The sequence below is a fragment of the Hypanus sabinus genome, chromosome 12 (genome assembly GCF_030144855.1).
Source record: "Hypanus sabinus isolate sHypSab1 chromosome 12, sHypSab1.hap1, whole genome shotgun sequence".
In the NCBI taxonomy this organism is placed as follows: domain Eukaryota; kingdom Metazoa; phylum Chordata; class Chondrichthyes; order Myliobatiformes; family Dasyatidae; genus Hypanus; species Hypanus sabinus.
This window is the reverse complement of record NC_082717.1, coordinates 82085619-82102583: the sequence shown is the minus strand read 5'-3', so window position 1 is coordinate 82102583 and position 16965 is coordinate 82085619. Positions and strand designations below refer to the sequence as shown.

The 16965-nt window shown below is 36.2% G+C and overlaps 1 protein-coding gene across 3 annotated transcripts in view; it reads right to left on the bottom strand.

The window, feature by feature from the left end:
• Positions 1-16965, bottom strand: part of ralgapa2 (Ral GTPase activating protein catalytic subunit alpha 2) — a 482467-nt gene that overhangs the window by 32918 nt on the left and 432584 nt on the right. For all 3 annotated transcript variants that reach the window (XM_059986278.1, XM_059986280.1, XM_059986279.1), the window contains exon 40: positions 2285-2324. In XM_059986278.1, coding sequence (XP_059842261.1) covers positions 2311-2324 — 14 coding nt within the window. In that variant the 3' untranslated portion in view covers positions 2285-2310. The remainder of the gene's footprint in view (positions 1-2284; positions 2325-16965) is intronic.

Sequence of the window (16965 nt, the reverse complement as noted above, 5' to 3'; positions counted from 1 at the left end):
GTTGGAATTCTTTGAGGAAGTAATAGGCAGGATAGACAAAGGAGAGATAGTGGACATTGCTTATTTGGATTTTCAGAAAGCCTTTGATAAAGTGCACATACAAACCTACTAAACAAGGTAGCAACCCATGGTATTACAGCCACAATTCTAGCATGGATGAAAATTGACTGACAGGCAGAAAGCAAAGCGTGGGAATAAAGCGGGCCTTTTCTGGGAGGCTGCTGGTGACTAGTGGCATTCTGCAGTGATTGGAGTTAGCTCTGCTACTTTTCAAGTTATAGAACTGGATGATAGAATTGATGGTTTTGTGGTCAAGTTTGCAGATGATACAAAAGTAAATGGATGACAGATAGTGTTCAGGAGGCAGAGAATCTGCAGAAGGACTTGGGCTGAGTAGGAGAACGGGCAAAGAACTGGCAGATGAAATACAGTTTTGGGACTTGAAGGGTCATGAACATTTGTAGAATGATCAAAAGTGTACACTACTTTCTAAACAGGGAACAAATTCAAAAATTGGTTGTGCAGGGGACCTTGGAGTCCTAGTGCAAGATTCCCTATTCTTGGTTGAGTTGGTAATAATGAAGGCAATTGTAATGTTAACATTCATTTTGAGAGGACTAGAATATAGAAGCGAGGATGTAATGCTGGGGTTTTATAAGACACACTTGGAGTATTGTGAGCAGTCTAAGGAAGGAATTGCTGGCAATGGAGCAGGTCCAGGGGAGGTTTAGAAGAATGACCCCAGGCAAGAAATGAGGAGCTGTGGGCCTACACTTGCTGGAGTTTAGAAGAGAAATCTCACTGATATCTTCCAAATATTGAAAGGCTTGGATAGAGTGGACATGGAGAGGATGTTTTCAATAGTGGGAGAGTCTAGGACCAGAGGGCACAGCCTTATAATAGAGGAACTTCCCTTTAGAACAGAAATGAGGAGAAATTTCTTTTGCAAGAAGGTGATGAATCTGTGGAATTTATTGTCACAGACAGCTGAAGCCACGTCATTTGGTATATTTAAAGTAGAGTTTGATACGTTCTTGATGTGTAAGGGTATCAAAGATTCTGGGGAGAAGGCTGGAGAATTGGGTCGAGAAGGAAAATAATTCAGCCATAATTGAATGACTTGATGGACCAAAGAGCTTAATTCTGCCTGATGTCTTATGGTCTTATAAAAGGGTTTTTTTGGACAAGTGTAGGAAAGATGTTTTGTATGAGATCCAAATCAGTCCATAAGTACAGGATGAAAAACTAATATAAACAAAATATGAATAAGGGGAAACTTAAATTCTGCTCCTATGTCTTGTAGTCTTATTGCTTTAACTTTTACTAGAAATAGGGCCATTGTTAACCGGAGTCTTTTGATGGTGCAACATCTGCTATATAGGCTCAGCTACCAACATCAAGAATTAATTTTACAAAAAAAATGGTAATGTAGCAAGAAACAGATTACTATCTCTGAAAACTTCAACACCTATCACGTTCTTAGAATTGGTGCTAGTATGCTAATATACTCCTCAGAGGGTTAATCAATGAGGTCCATCAGCTTCAGCCAGACTCCTCCTACTTCTGGCTGCGGCAGGCAGACTGCCACATTCTTCATTTTTATCAGTAAGTTTTAAATTGCCCAGACAAATAAGCAGAATGAGCAAGCTAGAAAAGGTCACACCTGGCGTGTGGTCGGCCTGCTCCCTATGTCCAAAGCCCCACCCACAATTCTCCAGGTTTATGCCACTCTGTCTACTTCTCTTTTGTGTTGCCTTCCTCCCCCAGCTGTTCCATTCAGAAGCCGAGGCTCAGCAATCTGCCCTCCTGAAACTACTTATTAAGCCAAGCTGGCTCAAAAGACAGGCTCAGCACGTGCCACTTCTAATCTATCCAGTTTCAAAATCCAATTGCGTGGTGCTTAACAAACAAAACATAAATGGACTTAACTCTCATTGGCTTCCCTGAAGCAATTCAAACAAAAGCATGAGTGACAAAGACATTCTCCAATATGGCAGGTGTTAGTCTCAGATTCAGCCTCAGGCATACAACAAAAGTATTATCTTTCAGTTAAAGCTCAGACATGCAGAAACAGGGAAGTACCATTAGTACAGCAGTATTGTTAATGCAGCTACCTAGTCAGGTGTTAATTCCCAGCACCACTTGTTTCAAAGACATCACCACTAATTAGGAGCAATAAGAAATAGCAAGGCCAACTATGCGAACAGCATAAAGAATGTTTATTGATAAAGTGCAATGAACAAACTGGTTGAGACATAGCACAATCAATGTAGTGATGGCTTACCTTTAACAATAACTGTAATTAGACGTTTAAATATTTAAATCTGAAGAGAGAAAAAGAAAATAAAACATGAAGAGGTTACAGATATCATGGTTCTGGACAAAAATTGTATAAGATAAATTTGGCCACAGAAAAACCACAAGTTAATTTAAATACTGCAGTATAAGACTGAAAGAACATTTCATTTAGAAATATAGACATATTTGGTAATCACTTTCACCAGAAATATAATCACTAACAGAAATGTTGAAATAAATTCACAATTGATGTTTAAATGCAGCATATACAATTTAAACTCACTAATTTTTTAATCATGTAAATATGGTATCTTTATATGTAACATGACAAATACACTAAATTAAACTTATTTATTGTTAGAGTTATATATAGACTGTAGGAATTAATTCTAGTTGAGACACAGGAGCACTTGGCTCATTGAATGCTTTCCACATAATATTAATTTCCCATAAGATGATCTCTGAAAAAATGATTAAATATCTAAATAAAACTTGCAACAATATTTTGAAAGAATGTCAACTGCACATAACTCACAATTGTTCGCAACCTAGGCAATACATATAAATGTGTTCTTTCAAGCTTTTTCTTAAAAGTCAAAGTAAAAACTACACTGCAATTTGGGGGTGAAGTTGCTTTTCTACCATGTCGCATAGAGATATTTCTAATGGTTGCTTTTCAATAAAAACTATCACACTGTACGCATATGAAAATAACACATGCAACTTCCAGGTAAACAATTAAACAGGGTACTGTGTTATGAAAAGAAAGTGATAATTAATAATACTTGTCAGTTGTAAGCCATCTTCCCTCCTGGGAATAGCAGTGGAGCCCTGCTGTGTAATTTCACCAACACTCCAATCTGAGCAATTGTGAAGAGGTCTTTTGTAATGCCAAAGAATAATGATTTCTACTGTGCACTGTTAAAACTTCGTAACAACAACAGTAATTAGGAATTTTAATCAGCAAGAAAGAGCTTTATTTTTGCTCTTTCTGTTCAATGCTGCATAAAATACAATTTTGAATCATCTCTTTTAGAAAGAGTACATTGGTAACACTATAATGTATGAAATTGGATTGGCTTTGTTTTACCCGAGCTGCAGCTTTCAAACATGCATTATGGATGAACCACAAATAATTGTGTAACAAAACCTGTACAACTAAGCTGCGGTCTTGGTTAAGATGTAATTAAAAGTAACGAACAGTGCTGCTCAGTAAGATTAAATCTTCAGCAACACATAATTTCTGAACCTTTCACTGGTAACTTTTGTTAAATTTCTTGCATGTTTCCTGAACAATTACCTTTATTTGCCATGATCAGTCAATAAAATATTGACAAAGTGTATTTTGTTTTAAATTGAGCAGTATAAACCTGATTTTTTCGTAACCATTTTAAAGAATACCACAAATTAATGTTAGACATTTGCTAAAGATTTAACTTAATTACATACTAAGACAATTAGAAATGAAACTCAAGTTTCATCTGAAATATTAGCATATTTTAAAATTCCTGTATTTTAAAGGATTATTGCTCTAACTGTGAAATGTTGTTATGTTCATATCCAAAATAACCAATATTTCAGGTGAGATGCTAAACCGAGATTCTTTTTTTTTCCTTTAGCACACTGACCTTCACATAGGCTCCAAGTTAGAACTAGTTCCTGAATTATTAACACTGAAAACCAAATATCTTGCTCTGTATTTCTTTTTAATTGTATAGGACTGAGTTAGCTGGTATATTTTCAAACACACGGTAGCCTTTATCTGTCAAGAATACTCCAGTCCATGTGAAACACTTTTGGATGTTCTGAGATAGAGAAAGGTACTACATGACAAGCTCTCTTTTTTGATACACTCTAGGCCAGTAAATATGACACCTTTCAGATTGCTGCACTGATGGATGTGATAGGAAACAAATAGAATCACTACAGCATATGCCGGGAATTGGGAATTGGGGTCAGGCTGTAGGTGAATACGAATTTGCGCTTCTAGTCTTGTACAGCCTGCAAGTTGATGAAACACCAAAATGAATCATTAGAACAATTCAACTACCACATATCAATTGCTTGTTCAAAGAGGAGCACTGACTAGCTATCTGGAAAATTCAACAGCACCCTTTCAAATTAATATCTCATTAGATTGGTTTTTCAAGAGGGTGCATGTTGGATCCAAATAGAGTGTGTTCTGCAGAACATAAACTGCAGGGCTGGAGAAATCCATGTGGCAGTTTGAATGGTTCAATAAAAACTGCATTTATAAATGACAATATAAACCCTGTAAAATTATGAACTATGTGCAAATGGTCCAGGCATTAGTTCAGGAATAATTTTTGGCAAGGACGGAAATGCCCCCAATTCTCCCTCATGTAAGAGGTTCACTGAGTTGAGACAGTCTTATAACAACTATAAAGTGTACATTTAAAACTAGATAGCATGCTTTTTTAATGGTATGATTAAAGGGTTAAAAATCAAGTCTATTGAAACTGTGATTCAGAACTAAAAACTGAATTTATATTCCATGGTAGTGCAATACATAAATGTATCAGACAGTGAAGTATTAAGCCATGGAGTAGACAAGCTTCTTATATGATCAGAGTTTTGTATGGAAGTGGTATTGAATATTCTTTGTCACTTTTAGTCAAGATCCCTGTAGAGCTTCTCTGACAGATGGCCCACATAGATGTCAGGAGAAAGCAGAAATGGACTTGCCTGTGCTGCCACTATATAGCCCGTGCATACACAGTCTCCAAGTTGACATACTAAAAAAGATTAGATGAATGAATCATCATTTCCAGAAAGCCACACAAACAAATATTTCAAGGCTATATTAAGTATCAGTACAGCCATATCATCAGAGTTCCAAAATTAGGCAGATTGTGGAAAGTGCTGTGGACAATACTCGTTATATTGAGAGAAGTGTCGGCATTTTCATTAGTAGCTGGAGCTGCACAATCAATGACCCCCAAGTATGCTCTAATGTACTGAAGAAATTAGGTTATACAAGATGCACGATGACAAGAATTGTTTTAAGTCATATTCTCAGTAAAATTTTTCCAATATGGTTACAAGATGTAAGGTTTAAAAATATACATAAAAGTTTATATAGTCATTTAAAACTTCAATTTACTATAAACAAATTCTTACTTGATCAATTTAAGTGCGGTAAACCAAATTTAAGAGTTCATAAATAATTTTGGATAAATTTTCAGCTTTATCAACTACACAGAAAAATGAATGAGAGGGCAGACACAGACAACTGGCTTATGGTGAGTTGAACAGCAAGAGTGATCACTTTACTGCATCATCATGTTCTAGCTATTGTCTGGGCTTTAGACCTTCCCACATCTTCTCATGTCCACTTCAGTATTATTTCACAAAGACCAGACAGGATTCAGGATTTTACCCATGTGAACTCTATTAAACAGGAGCTCTCATTTCTTTGAGGAAGTAAATTTAAACCTGTTGTTGACAAAAATTTTCACAAAGCTACATCTAGTGAGGTGGAATGTGGAACATTTTAATGCAGTATGTAATTATGTAAAGTTCTCAATGGCAAAGAAGAAGTTTATGTAATGTGAACAACATCAGCTGCAGAGTTCCCCTTCCACCCATACAACCAGTAATATATGGTAAATGATCACAGGGGCAAGTCCTAATTTGCAGTGTTCATTGAGAATTATATATTGATGGCACATGACTTAGATAGCAACATTGAAATGTATAAGGTGGAAGTAATTCTGGTTTTAAATTTTTAAGGCTGTGCACTGTGAATGAAGACCCACTTCATTCTGAGGATATTCAACCTAACCCATTGGACAACAAATTGAAGTCAATAAAAACAAACAATGACAGAATATATCACAGGCAGAAAATCCTATCTCATCAGATTCCTGCTGATGGATAATGGTAAACGTGTTCTATAGGTATTTTTCAATTATGATGCCACATAAAAGTACGTTCTGAAATGACAACTATTAATGCCAAAAGCCATGGGAAAGAAGGAGGATGTTTTTCGTGCAATTTTCCACACAGATTTTAACTCCTAAAAAAGCCTACAAATATGGGTTTCAAGAGATAGCATTAAAACTAAGTTGTCAAACTCAGAAATGCTTTGTTGATTATTTTTTATATACTGCTGCCACTAAACAACAGATTTCACGAAGTATGTCAGTGACAATAAACGATTCTGATCTCTTACTTGTAGCAGCACTTAATGTGAGTAATGTTGATTCAAACATAGAAACATAAAGCTGCAGGTTTTAATAAAATTCAAATTTAAAAAAATATTAATTTACAAGCATAAGACATTTGGCTGGAGTAAGAAATAAGCCCTTGAAAACAAAATAAGAACATTTCATTTGGCAGAAAAACTGCTGGAGAAACTCAGCAGGCCATTCAATATCTGTGGACAGAAATGGACAGTCAGCATTTTGAGTCAAGGCCCTTTGTCTAAACATATCGTCTGATTTGACTTACTGGCTGTTCAGACAAAGTTCATGAAGTATATGCTCATCCAATATCATACAATCTATCACAGAAGCACTGCAGTGATACACTGCTGATGATAATGAGGGAAAAGTAACTTGCAATCAAGTGGAACCACCTAGTGTTTGCATTATTCCAAGAGAGGACCACTTATCTATCAGAAAGTCATGTTGAGACTTGCTGCAAGTCATGAACATCTAATCTAAGTTTCCACTTAAATACAGCTCAGATGAAGTGGCTAAATGTTAGGACATGCCAGCTTTCTGATGTGTTATATTTACTAATGCAGGATAAAAAGATTTTGTGGGGCTGTTTAAGGTTGGGCACTGAATCTGCAGTTATTTCTCAGCAAACACCATTAAAGCATATTAAGTCATCTAAAATATCAATGCTGTTTGGAGCTTTCTCTGTAAACAATTTATGTGTCCTATTTGCTGATATAATGAGAACAACTATATGATTAATTATTTCATTGATTTTTGGGCTGTTATGGAATCTCAACATGATTGGCACTACTTTGCTGCAAGTTTTCTTTCTCTCCAATACAACATGATTGTGTATTGGTTAGGGAGGGGCTAGGGGAAAGGTAGAGGAGAAATATACTAAATGCCAAGATCAGTACTAGACTGACCCAAGTTCCTTCTGTATCATTACAATATATTTGTCAGTGGATTGGAGAGAGGCAATGGAAGAGGCATGGAAGAAAATTATTGGCCTCGGCAAATACAGAAAGCAAAACAGAAATCAACCCTCCCATTGTGAATCACTGGCCTATGATATTATCAACAGAGAATAAATGAATGAATGAAAAGAAAGATATATTTTCAAGTCACAGTATAACTTCTGACAAAGGAAACCCATTCAAAGCGATGACTTAAAACATGGATATTTGTTAATAATAAAAATATTAAGTGATCTGAAGATGAGTGGATTTTTAAATTGACTATGGCAGTTAAATAGGTCAGCTCTTTTCAAGCAACAGAGTCACCTTACAATGAACAGATGCACACTAATATGAGAGAGATTAAATTAGCTTCTCCACAAGGCAAGTCAAAATAAAGGTTGTGCATAAGATGACAATGTTGAGACCTGAGACCTCAGATTTTCCACTAAAGGCTGTTGGGTCTTTTACTCTCTCTTTACTTTGAATAAAAAATAATGGTATTACTTGTTGATTTGTAGACTTGCTCTGTAATTCCAAATTACCTTGACTGAAAAACACAGTTTCTGCTTCATCTTCTCTCTATCAGCAATGTCAGCTACAAATAAAAAGGTATTCAGACTATAGGACTAAAAAAGTTCAAGTCTTTCCATATTATGTACTTTGGAAACTAGTTCTCTTTTAGAATGATAAATTGAAATTGACATTTATTTACCTGACTTAATTTGCTTTCAATTGAAAATCCACAATATGTTTTCAATATCTCCTGATTAGGAATTTAACACCCAAAAATCTTAAATTTCTCTGTTGTGCTAAATTTGAAGGATGAAGAACACACTGATTAAGTAATTCAAACCCAGCTAGAAATTAGTTGCATCTGTTCTAGTTTTTACTGTATATCCCAGTTTTTCTTCAAAATGACACCAGAAAGTTTGCAAGTTCTGCAATCACTGAACTACCAAGAATCGAAAATTGCTTACCTTAAATATGGGTTGTACTGTATAATCAATACAAATCAATACATCACACACAAATTTAATAATATGAGCTAAACCTAAAAATAGAAGATTAATAGAGTGGAATAAGGCATCTGAGGTTAAGAGAAATGTCATGCAAGTAAACATCTTCCTTTCAGCTACTGCTTTTTTATTGTTATGTGGAGCTTGGTACGATGAGTTTGATGCCTATAAGAACTAGGATCTGTTATGTTGTCATCGGGAAAAATGAGACATCTCTGGTCATTATCAATCTTCAATTGAGCTTTTGAAGCAGAAAGACCTCGAGCATCCCAGCTTGGGTCGCATTTGAATCAAAATCACAAAGGTAAATGCACATTTCAATAAATCATTTGGACACCCAAATCCACTTCTATTCATTCAATTAGAAGATCTATTAATCAGATTTTGAATATTATGAAAATTAATTGCTTCTAAACCAAATACTAGTAAAATTTGATTATTTATCAAATCACACCAACTGTGCCTTTTTGAAAAGGTATGTGAAATAATGGCATTACTTGTTGATTTGTAGACTTGCTCTGTAGTTCCAAATTACCTTGACTAAAAGATTAAATATACTTTCCTGTGAAATTTGGACCGTATATCTGCCATGTCATTAGGGATAATATAATGTACAAATTAGTGTGAATAGACCATCATGTAATTATACTTAGATATGAGAGCATTACAAAAGATAACTAATAATCTACTTAAATAATTATTAAAACTTCTTCCTGCCTAATATTTGAACATCTCTCATGACAGCTATGCTCCCAATACTTACTTTTAACTAAATAGTAATGTCTTAAGGTAGGCAGCTATTATCAAGAAGTTAATATACCCACTTAATTTAACTTAATAAAATATTAGCTAAATTCTGTGTTTTAGACATCAGGTTTGTCTAAATACAAATACTGGCATTTGCTTCTTGATTGAAATACTCTATATTTTGTGCCTTAAGTACTTAGTAACTTTGTATCAGTACAGTAACTGGTTTAGTCTCCTAATTGTCTAGTAAATCTTATAATTCACAACAAATCAAATGTAGGATGGTCTTATAATTATATTAGCTTCTCTTCTCGAGCCTCAGACAATTGCTGTGAAATCTTCCCTCATCCTCACCATCTCAAATACTTAGTATAAAGATTCTGAATAGAGGTCTAATAATTTAATGTCCCAAAGTACATATTTTTGTTTATGTGCAACCATTTCTCCTTTGGAATTCACTTGAGCTTTTTTTTTCCTTCCCCATTTTCATCAGCTTGCTATCAATCCACATTATATCCATTATAATAATGTGTGCAGTTAGCCTTGAAATATCACAGGCAACTTCACATGATCCTGACACATTTAATACTTTGCAATCAAATTAATGGTAACTTTGATCTAATTGTTATAATTTATATTATCCTTATCAAACAGATGCACATGCTCTCCAAATTTTATAAAACCAGAGCAATGGGTTTTGAGCTACATCGTGCCTTCTAATTCATAATATACGATACTCAATTATCATTAAACAAACATATTTTGATTAATGAAAATAATGTATATTTATGATATGGTAGGAAATAGTAAAAGCGTAAAAATAATTTTCCACTCCAGTTGTGTTTATACATTTACAATTCTCTTTCATTTGCCAGCTTTCATTAGGGCTCAATATCCATCACAAACAATTTAAAATGAAGCAAGATGCAAAGTGCAGAATTACTTCTGTCAGAAACTGCGAGTAGATGTTCTAATCATTTGAAGTCTGCACTTCAAAGTAGCATGCCATTCAACAAGGAACAGTTACTCTGTCAGAAATAATTACTGTAAAAATTAATAGAGAAAAATGAAGTTGACAAATTCAAGTAGTTTCATACTAATAATGGGTCAAATTTTACTACTTTCAAAATATACACCTATCACATAAAACATATGTGTAGGTCCTTAGCAGGAATAAGATTGAACAATTGAAAGTTGTAGAGGTGAAAAACTTGGCATTCTACTGACAATAAGGGCTGTAATATCAGTCTTCGTAAATTGTAGAAAACTGCTGGCCTTCCTTTTCAAAGTTAATTAAAATACTGTCTGGTAGATGAGATGTCAGCAAGGCATTTCCTCACAATAAAGTTTTGGCAAAAATGAAGAAGAGAGCCCAAGACCCGAACCATGCAATGCAAGGCATGGCTTCTCCATTTGAGTGTGCAGCTGTCTGATCACAGATTTATATGCAAATAAAGCCTTACTACTCTAGAATTGACCACTATCAGACATAATAAAACAACATCCTCTTCAGATGTGAATAAAGCCTAACAACACTAGAATTGACCACTGATAGACATAATAAAAAGAGGTGACCCCTTATTTCACATTTTACATGATCTTTTAACAGATCTTATTTGTATGGGCAACACACACAAAATGCTGGTGGAACGCAGCAGGTCAGGCAGCATTTATAGGGAGAAGCGCTGTCGACGTTTTGGGCCGAGACCCTTCGTCAGGACTTGTATGGGTTTTAGAATCAAGTCATCCTCAGTCAAGGCTTAAAGGATTGACAATTTTTAGCATCACTTTGAACACCATAAATCATTGCTATGAAGAGAGGTGTTCAAGCTGATTAGTTTGCAATGTGGCAGTGTGAACTTGAAGTTAAACAACTTTGAAACCTTTTCTTCCACATGTTTTACAACTTCTGTTCTTCACTCTGATCTTTGGGATCAAAATCATGAATTTGATTTAGATCCTGTATAATATTTCAAAGCTTATTCACCATACTTATCTGATTTATATTTGGGCATAATGTAATTACTGAAAAAAATGGAATTGCATATGCTTACATTTGCAGGCATCTAGAATAATTAGGAACATTAAATAATTCTTTATCTCATATTGGAAGTTAAGCCTTTTCTTTACTGGAGGCCCTCATTGCCTGGAATTTGTGGGACAAAAATGTTTGTCCCTTATTAGCCTTTTAAGATTATTCCATGGGAAACGTTCCTGAAAATACCACCAAATTCAGAATTTCTCTGAATATTTTTCTATATTAACAAACATACAGATATCAAAGTAAACTGTAACTTTCAGTTTCAAATGATAGACTATGTTCAGTTATATTCAGATGCTCAGAACAAGAGGAACATAAGATATCAGCATCCTAATGTTAAATTAGATAATCATTTTGAAATATCCAATTGAATACTAATGCAATTAGTAATGTGCTATTTTTCAGAAGAAACATCTTCTCAATTAAGAGAATGCAAAGACAGGAATTATAACTCCATCAACAACCTGAACCCCAGTGACTAACGTCTGTTAGTAGGAAGAATAGGGAAGCTGACATCCCTTGACTAAGTAATTTTCATCAAGAAACCGACTTATTTTTGACTACGTTTTGCTCCTATTTAATCAAATAAGGCATTTTGCCTGTTTGACATGGATGTCTTTTTTTTCTATGTAAAGAGAAAATAGTAAGATCGTTATAAAGCATTATAAGTTCAGTTAAGAATGTCACAATAAAATTCTGTGGATATGTTTGTTATTTTTCTGCAATTAGTGTTGATCTGCCAATGCAAAAGATTTAACTTACATTTTTAAACTAGTATGTTCTGTGCAGCGCTCTGAAGAAGCTAACAATGATTAATTTAGCGAATTGTTAAGTTTTACTCTAATTAAATCCCTCTGACATACTTCCATTTCATGAACCATTCTGCACCAGAGCTTGGGCACTTGACCCATCCTGGAGCCTCGGCCAATTCAATCTCATATCATTTATTAAAATATGAACAAAATTGCCTAGAGAGATCTGGCCACTTTCCACATCTCCCACTAGCCTCAGTGCAACAACTAGTTCATCATTTGCTGGAGCACAAGTACCTATTAATGTCTCACTGTTCTGGGACACATTTACATAGTTACTATTGAACAGTTTAAAATTTAAACAGTTTAAAAGTGCACATTCAGGATAAATGCTGCTTTTGCCCATGAGGTTTATTTTAAAACAGGGAAAGCACTGTAACCTGGACATCCAAAATAAAAACAGAAGATGCTCAAAATACTTTGCAGGTCTGTAAACATTTATGGAACAAATATTAATATACAGGCCTTGCCAAGGTGAAATGCCATCAACATGAAATATCTCTTTTCCCCCCTTCCGTAAACATGGAAGAACGGCTCCAAACTTGTGGTTAGCATAAGTTGCCCAACAAAACTTCTCTTAAAGATCACATTGATTGTACCTCCAGGGGAATTTGTTCATGAAGCCAGGCAGATTCGCAGCTGTAAGACCCTATATGCTAGCACGACCTTCCATGAAGTGAATACTTCAAACTTGCAATGAGGTGGAAGGAGGCAAAGTCCTCTCACAAAACCACTGATGCAACAATATGTTGCGACTGTTATCTAAGTCACCAACGAGATATTTAAGTTGGTGATTTTTAGGTCTTTATTCATCTTGAGAAGCAGCAGTTTTCTGGATATCCTCTTGGTAGAGTCTCTCAAACTGAAAGTACTTCACATTTTTATACTCTTATAATAGCAGCTAATTTAATAGCAATTCAATAGTTAAAATATTTTGGGTTGACAATGCTTCTTTTGAATTACATACTACAACGGGAGACACTTCTGAAAGTTCAAACACCTCTGTTGGGACAAAGTAATTCACTCAGATTATCTAGAAGCCTTTGTGGAAAGAGATCCCAGATACACAAAATTAATGTTATCAGGGCTGCTCTGAGTACACAACTATCCTAACTATTGATTGATCAACTATACTAGTGACCATGCTTAATGTGCTAAGTGACATCCTCAGTCTGGTTTGTCACCTTGAATTCAGTCACAAAGGTGCAAAGTAACTTAGACTGGTTGCTTGGTTTGATGCGGGTTAATTAACATAACAGCACTGACTTACATTTGGCTGATGCATATAAGAACGTCTCATGGTCACATCTCTAGCAGCTAGCTTTTTGCTGTGGATCAGCAGCTTGTGTTCTGTTGTTTAAAACTTCAACCTGATTACTGCTTGCAATTTACATTAAGAACTGAAGACTGGTTCTTGCTTGAATTAATATCTACTATATTCACATAATTTCATAACTCCAGAATATTCCCTAACAGTGAAGAGTCATAAGTAATTAAAACATCACAATTTTGTGTAGTGGTGCAGTAGCTAAAGCTACTGCGGCACAAGTCCAACGAACTAGATTGAATCCTCACTTCAGGTGGGGTGTGTATGGAGTTTGCATGGTCTCCCTCTGACTACTCTCCATTTCTTCATGTTGTAAATTTCCCCTTAATGTGAGTCGGCAGGAGGAGGAAGAGTTGTTGACAGGTGAAAGGGAAATGGAGGAATACGACGGATGGGATAAGCATAGATTTGATTGATCACATGGCTCCAACAGCATTGAAATAGATGAAAAAAAGAAAACATTTAAGAACATTGAAATAAACTTAAAGACAACTGAAAAAATGAAAACAGCACTTGCTATTGCTGGTGATCTTTCCCTTTTAAGTCAATGCCAGGTTTAACCTGCCAGATGTTGTTTGAGCTGATTCCCAAACAAATATCATGGGATCACCACAACTCCAGAAGGAATCCGGCATCAGAGTGTGGTTGTGAAAAAAATGCTGTGACAGTAGATGTCAATCTTGGATTGCCAATTTGGAAATTGCACGCAATATATCCATGTGCAAATCGTAAATACATAATAAGAAAAGCCTAGAGAGCTCTATTGTACACTACTTCCCATCTGAATGAGAACCCTTCACATTATTGTTTACTTGGTCAGCTGTTTATTCAGATAGAGGCTTTTACAGTATATAGGCTTCAACCTTGAAGCCAGGCCTATTACGTGACAACTAATCAAATACCTCTTGTAAATGCATACATCCTACTTCAGGCTTATATTAATTTCCTTACTCACTCCCTAGAACAGGGGTCAGCAACCTTTACCACTGAAAGAGCCATTTGGACCAGTTTCCCACAGAAAAGAAAACACTGGGAGCCACAAAACCCGTTTGACATTTAAAATGAAATAACACTGCATACAACGTTTTTTTTGCCTTTATGCTATGTATAAACAAACAATAATGTGTTGCGTTTATGAAATCGATGAACTCCTGCAGAGAAAACGAAATTACATTTCTGCATGCAACAAAAACATTTTGAACTCCGAGAAAAAGACGTTGGGTTGAAGGTTACTTTTAAGTAAAATACTCAATGTCTATTTGAGTCCTTCTTGTATTTATGAAAAACGCCGAACTTAAATTTTCCGCCAGCAGCAAACCAAACATAACATCAGCCAGCTGTCAACCTGAAAAATAAAAGGACTATTTCACTGAACAATGAAAAAATATGAATATATGTAAAATAATAGGCAATTAAAATATTTATCATACTTGGTTAATGGGATTTCTGCTCCTGGACCTCAGCGCACATCGTCTGCACATCAGGACTGTATGACGTCACCTTCATCTTTACACAGGATCGCAAGCTGTCATCTGTGAGGCGTGCGCGATGTTTGTTTTTAATAAAGTTCATGTTGGAGAACACCTGCTCACATACATATGTGGATCCAAAGATCGACAGGACTCCAAGCGCATACTTTTTAATGTTTACATAAATGTCGGGGATAGCATTCCATGTTTCGAACACAAGTTTGTCAGGTTAGAGGAGGTTTTCAATATCACTCCATTTGTGATTCTGAGCAAGAACGGCCTTCTGACGGGCAACATCTTCAAGGTTTGCTGTCAAGCGTCTAAACTTGGACACCCATATGTCTTTGTCGGCTATGTCGGCCAGTTCCATCTCAAGATCAGGTTGACTCACACCTGCCAATGTAGTTGTATTCAGTAGGGATGGATCGATGCTTAGGGGAGTGACCAGGAAGGATAATGTGTTTTTTTACCTCTCTGAACTCACAGAAGCGTTTCCCAAACAATGTTTGCATTGCGATGATTGCAGAATGTAAATACTCTGAATTTATCATGTCGTGACCTTGTTTGAATTCTCTCAAATTGGGGAAGTGAGACAATGTGCCTTTCTGTAAATCTCTGGCAAGCACTATCAACTTGCACTCGAATGCCAAAACATCCTCTAGCATGTGTAGGGCTGTACGTCCTTTCCCCTGAAGAGCTGTGTTCAGCGTGTTCAGGTGCGCTGTCATGTCTACCATGAAGTGTAGCTTTTCCAGCCACTCTGGCTGTTCCAGCTCAGGAAAGGTGAGCCCTTTGCTGCCCAGGAAAGTTTTCACTTCTTCCAGACACGCGACAAAGCGTTTCAGCACCTCCCCTCTGGACAGCCACCGGACCTTGTTGTGCAGCAGGAGATCAGAATATGTGCTTTCCAGCTCGTCCAGTAACAAACGGAATTGACGGTGATTTAAACTTTTTGCCATTATTTTATTGACAATCTGAATGACAACATCCATTACTTCTGTGCATTCCGGAGGAAATGTTTGAGCGCACAGTGCTTCTTGGCCTGAGCGGCAACATAACTAGCGTATGTAGTTGATTTTCCAGACTTCATCCACTTCTTGAAATGATTTTTGCTCAGATCAACCTTCCACAGCAGTTCCGAAACGGCTTTTTTTCTCTCATCTCCATCCGGATATTTTTGAGCAAAGGCTGCGTGTTTATTCTGGATATGTCTTGCAACATTTGATTTTTTGCTGTTTGCTAGTTTCTCATTGCATACTAAGCATACCGGTAAACCAGTCTTGTCAACAGTGAAAGCAAATGAATCTGTCCACATATCATTAAACATTCTGTTTTCTTCAGTCACTTTTCTTTTTTTTAGAATTCTCCATAGTTAGCCTACCTTGGATCGAAAAAGTAAAGAAATCGCGCACTGGCGGGTGTCAGGCATTGGCAGTGGTGACGTATATTAATAGCGATAAAAACACGTTGTAGCGGTGTGCTACACGCAGTCAGTAATGCAGTCAAAGATAACTTTATTCAAACTAAACAGCCTTGCTTTTAAGCCTCCCTCAACCCGCCCCCCCCATGGGTGCGGATGCTCCAAAAGACACGTACTCATATACCCCCGTAGGCTATCTCCCTTAGCCTGAACGCTGGCTAATTGTGAGCCAATTTGGATGTGCCAGGAAATGGGTCGGCACAACGTTTTATTTAGATTGTACAAGATCACCATAATCTTCAAATTTAGAATTACATTTCAAAAACTAACAAACTAACATAAAATACATTTTAATTAAATACTCACCATTTATTTTCCAACGCCATAGGGAGCCGCAGCACAGAGATGAAAGAGCCGTATGCAGCTCCGGAGCCGCGGGTTGCCAACCCCCGCCCTAGAACTAAGTTAAAACCCATCCATCTGAAAGGTCTTCTAAGGTTTAACTACAGTTTTGCCTTCAAGCTTTGTTTTGATTTTTCACCAGATCTGTTTACTCCCCATGAAATTAGCCTTCCCAAATTAAATTTCATCTTGGAGTGGTCTATCACCTTTACCACAGCTTTTCTAAATGGATGATATTACGATATAGATTTGACATGCTTTAATAATGCTTTTGTATGCTTATCCAC